The 2,988-nt window shown below is 39.9% G+C and overlaps 1 protein-coding gene across 1 annotated transcript; it reads right to left on the bottom strand.

Annotated features, from left to right (window-relative positions):
* Positions 1-1,554: 1,554 nt before the first annotated feature.
* Positions 1,555-2,739, bottom strand: LOC121366391 (lysophosphatidic acid receptor 6-like). The gene has a single exon (XM_041490860.1). The coding sequence runs from the start codon at positions 2,737-2,739 to the stop codon at positions 1,555-1,557; it is 1,185 nt and encodes a 394-aa protein (XP_041346794.1).
* Positions 2,740-2,988: the final 249 nt, after the last annotated feature.

The raw sequence follows: 2,988 nt of genomic DNA, 5'->3' as shown, positions 1-2,988 counted from the left end.
ACATAGAATATCAAGAAAAATAGATAATAATAATAATAAATAAATAAATAAAATAAAAATGGGGAAACTAAAGTAGTTTATCTTTCTAATCAGACGGCGCGGCTTTGACGTGGGATGCTCGATAAATTCCGCATATTTTGATATATTTTTGTCGAGTCATAATTTATTTATCTAATCATTGTTTTAATTTAATTATTGTATTTTTATATCGATATTGTTCATCACTTAACGTTTTGCATTTATTATATATTATATTCTCTTGTCCTCCCATATTTTCAGACATCACTTGTTTACTTAAAAAATCATATTCGAAAACGCATAACAAAAAGCAACATAAAATAGCCAATATAAATTAAACTGAACTGAAGAGTGTAACACATTCTGTCATTTATCACGTATTATCGCCTGTCTCTTAAAGTCTCACTACACAGATGTCATCTGCCATTGAAACCCATGTTAAATTCCCAACTTCAAACGAAGATTGCCAATAGAACGGGTTCTCATTGGTACTAACAACATACACCATTGCGAACATACATACTATAAGCATTTATTTTCACGCCAAAATTGGGAACATTTCCGTCTCAGTTGTTTGCTATATGACCGCATCTGGCTGTAGTACAGGTCCGAATAGGTGGTTCATTAAACGATTCACTCCGGCTGTCTCTTGCGCTGTACACCCATGTCTCAAAAAGGTCAATGCACAATATTACAAAATCACATGGGTAAAATACAGCCAGAAGGCTTACCATACCATTTCCTCAAAATGACTGGTATGTTGGTTGTCCGGATATTAGGGGCCGGCTTCCAGAAATACAATTTGAATTGGCACGGATCTGGGTTTTTTGTTTTGTTTTTTTCCCTTTGACAATTTGAAAAAAACGACGTGCGTTTAACGGGCCGGCTAGGGTTTCGAAATGATTCTGAATGTTCCAGTCATTTCTAAAACAGTTCTTGGTTGTAATTTGTAGTATGTCTGAATACACAATCGGTGTACGCTTACGACGAAAATCTCAGGTTGGCAGATTCCGTGGTATTTGTTACTGTTTGAACGATAGAGATAGCATATAGTTTGTGGAGATTGTCGTGTGATTAATAGTTGCCTTCATATTCCGTGGAAGAACGAAACAGATGTCCCTGCAACTTTGAACTGCCACTCGTCTTAGATGCTTTGCTCAAAGATCCAATCCCCTCAGTAGATTGATTCTCAGTTTGGATGGTTTGCCCTCCCCAACTACTGCCCGCGACTGATATATTTTTTTGTATGTGCTGTCACTGCTTTTTTTTAAAAACTAGGGGTACAACAGATTAGATAATTGGCTAGCAAACGGGGGTGCTCCCCGGGGTATCCCCCCCCCACTTTTCAGTATATTTCGTGCTATGCTGGTACTGAAAACAAAAGTGTAAAGTGCATCCACATATAAAAGTGTGCCCCCCCCCCCCCCCACACACACTTTAGTAAACCTTTTACGCTAAATTATGCTGCTAATTTAAACAAAAATGTAGAGGGTATCCGCTAAGCCCTCGTCATATAAGAGTATAGACGATAACTAATTATGTGTTGTAGTAAAGATTAACTTTAAATTTGATGTTTAGTTGACAGTAGCCCGGTAGGGGAGGTAACTGATGTCTGACTGTGTTGTACAGATTGTCTAATGCTCGGTTCGTGGAAACCTGGCCCGGAGTTCTTGACACCGTGGCATTGTTCTTCCGTCCGTTGACGTTTTGACATTTCAGCTTGGTCTTGATGATATTCCGATAGTTAGCAGAACTGGCCATTAGGATGTAAAAAATCTGACCAAAATTCATTAGGTATAAAATATTAAACACCGGCCACAATTTGAAGATGAAGGCCAGAGTTTTAAAATCTGATTTAGTAACTAGGAGAATCAGAACAACACTGTCTGCAATGGATGAAGGTATGAGAGTCACGAAAGCCATTATGGAGATGAGCAGGAGAGGAAGAAGTGACTTGTCCAGCTTGTTTTCCGTGGAGCCAGAACTGGTGGAGGTGAATCTCTTTCTGAACGTGACGCTGCGCTGGATGTGGATTCCAATCACAATGTTCAGGACGAGGATCAAGAGACACGGCAGGTTAGCAGTTAGGACAATACGTATGAAGGTAGAGTAGCTCACTAAGTAATCTTTTATGAAGCATATTTGTGACCCTGGAACAGTCTTCACTCCATTTAAAAGTGGGAGTGATATAACTACCGAAAAACCAGTCAGACACGAGCAGACGATCGTGGCCTTTCTTCGGGTGCAGATACGATCACGTTTTAGCGGAAAAACAACACAGTAGAACCGATCTAGTGTCAACCCAACGACCAACCAGGGTGAAAGCATTGTCGTTGTGTACTTTATGAATTTCGTTAGCGTACAGACGGCCAAGTTACTCCCAATAAGAAAAGAAGACTGGAAATATCTGAGTGATTCCTTTATGCAGAAAACCATGAGGACTGGACAGTCTGAGAAAGCCAGAAATCTCAAGTACACCGGGAAGGACAGGCTGGAAAATTTGACGCCTCCCATTAAAGGAAAAATCATGAAGTTTCCCGCCAGACCTAAAACGACAGTAATGACGTTGAAGTACCAGTAAGCGGGGCCTCTATTATTGATGAAACGCCAGATATTTTGATCGGTTCCGTTAACTTCCGTGTTTGAATCCGTCCCATTGGAGAGTGCGTCCACGTCATTGATTTCCCCAGGCATACCGGTAGTAGTTTCCTCTAGCGTCATTGTCGTTATGTTGAACATCGTGGGATGTTGTCACCTGTAAATATAGAACTAGGATCAGTACGGACATTACAGTTTGTTATCTAGCATGTTTAATACGTTTGAGTAGATACATCAACAACCTGGATAACGGTATGCTTGACCTCGTGTCGTCTGTGAGGAACGAATTAATTAATTAATTAATGGATGTTTAAGGAGCCATACACCAGCTATTGGGTCTCAAACTATGATAAATGAAAGCATTAAGTGATC

Source organism: Gigantopelta aegis, unplaced genomic scaffold, assembly GCF_016097555.1.
Source record: "Gigantopelta aegis isolate Gae_Host unplaced genomic scaffold, Gae_host_genome ctg5531_pilon_pilon:::debris, whole genome shotgun sequence".
NCBI classification, from domain to species: domain Eukaryota; kingdom Metazoa; phylum Mollusca; class Gastropoda; order Neomphalida; family Peltospiridae; genus Gigantopelta; species Gigantopelta aegis.
The sequence above is the reverse complement of the archived record's forward strand: the minus strand, read 5'-3'. Positions and strand labels throughout refer to the sequence as shown.

Bases quoted from the DNA above. Each gene is read 5' to 3' on its own strand.
- LOC121366391 (XM_041490860.1), bottom strand. From the start codon at position 2,739: ATGACGCTAGAGGAAACTACTACCGGTATGCCTGGGGAAATCAATGAC.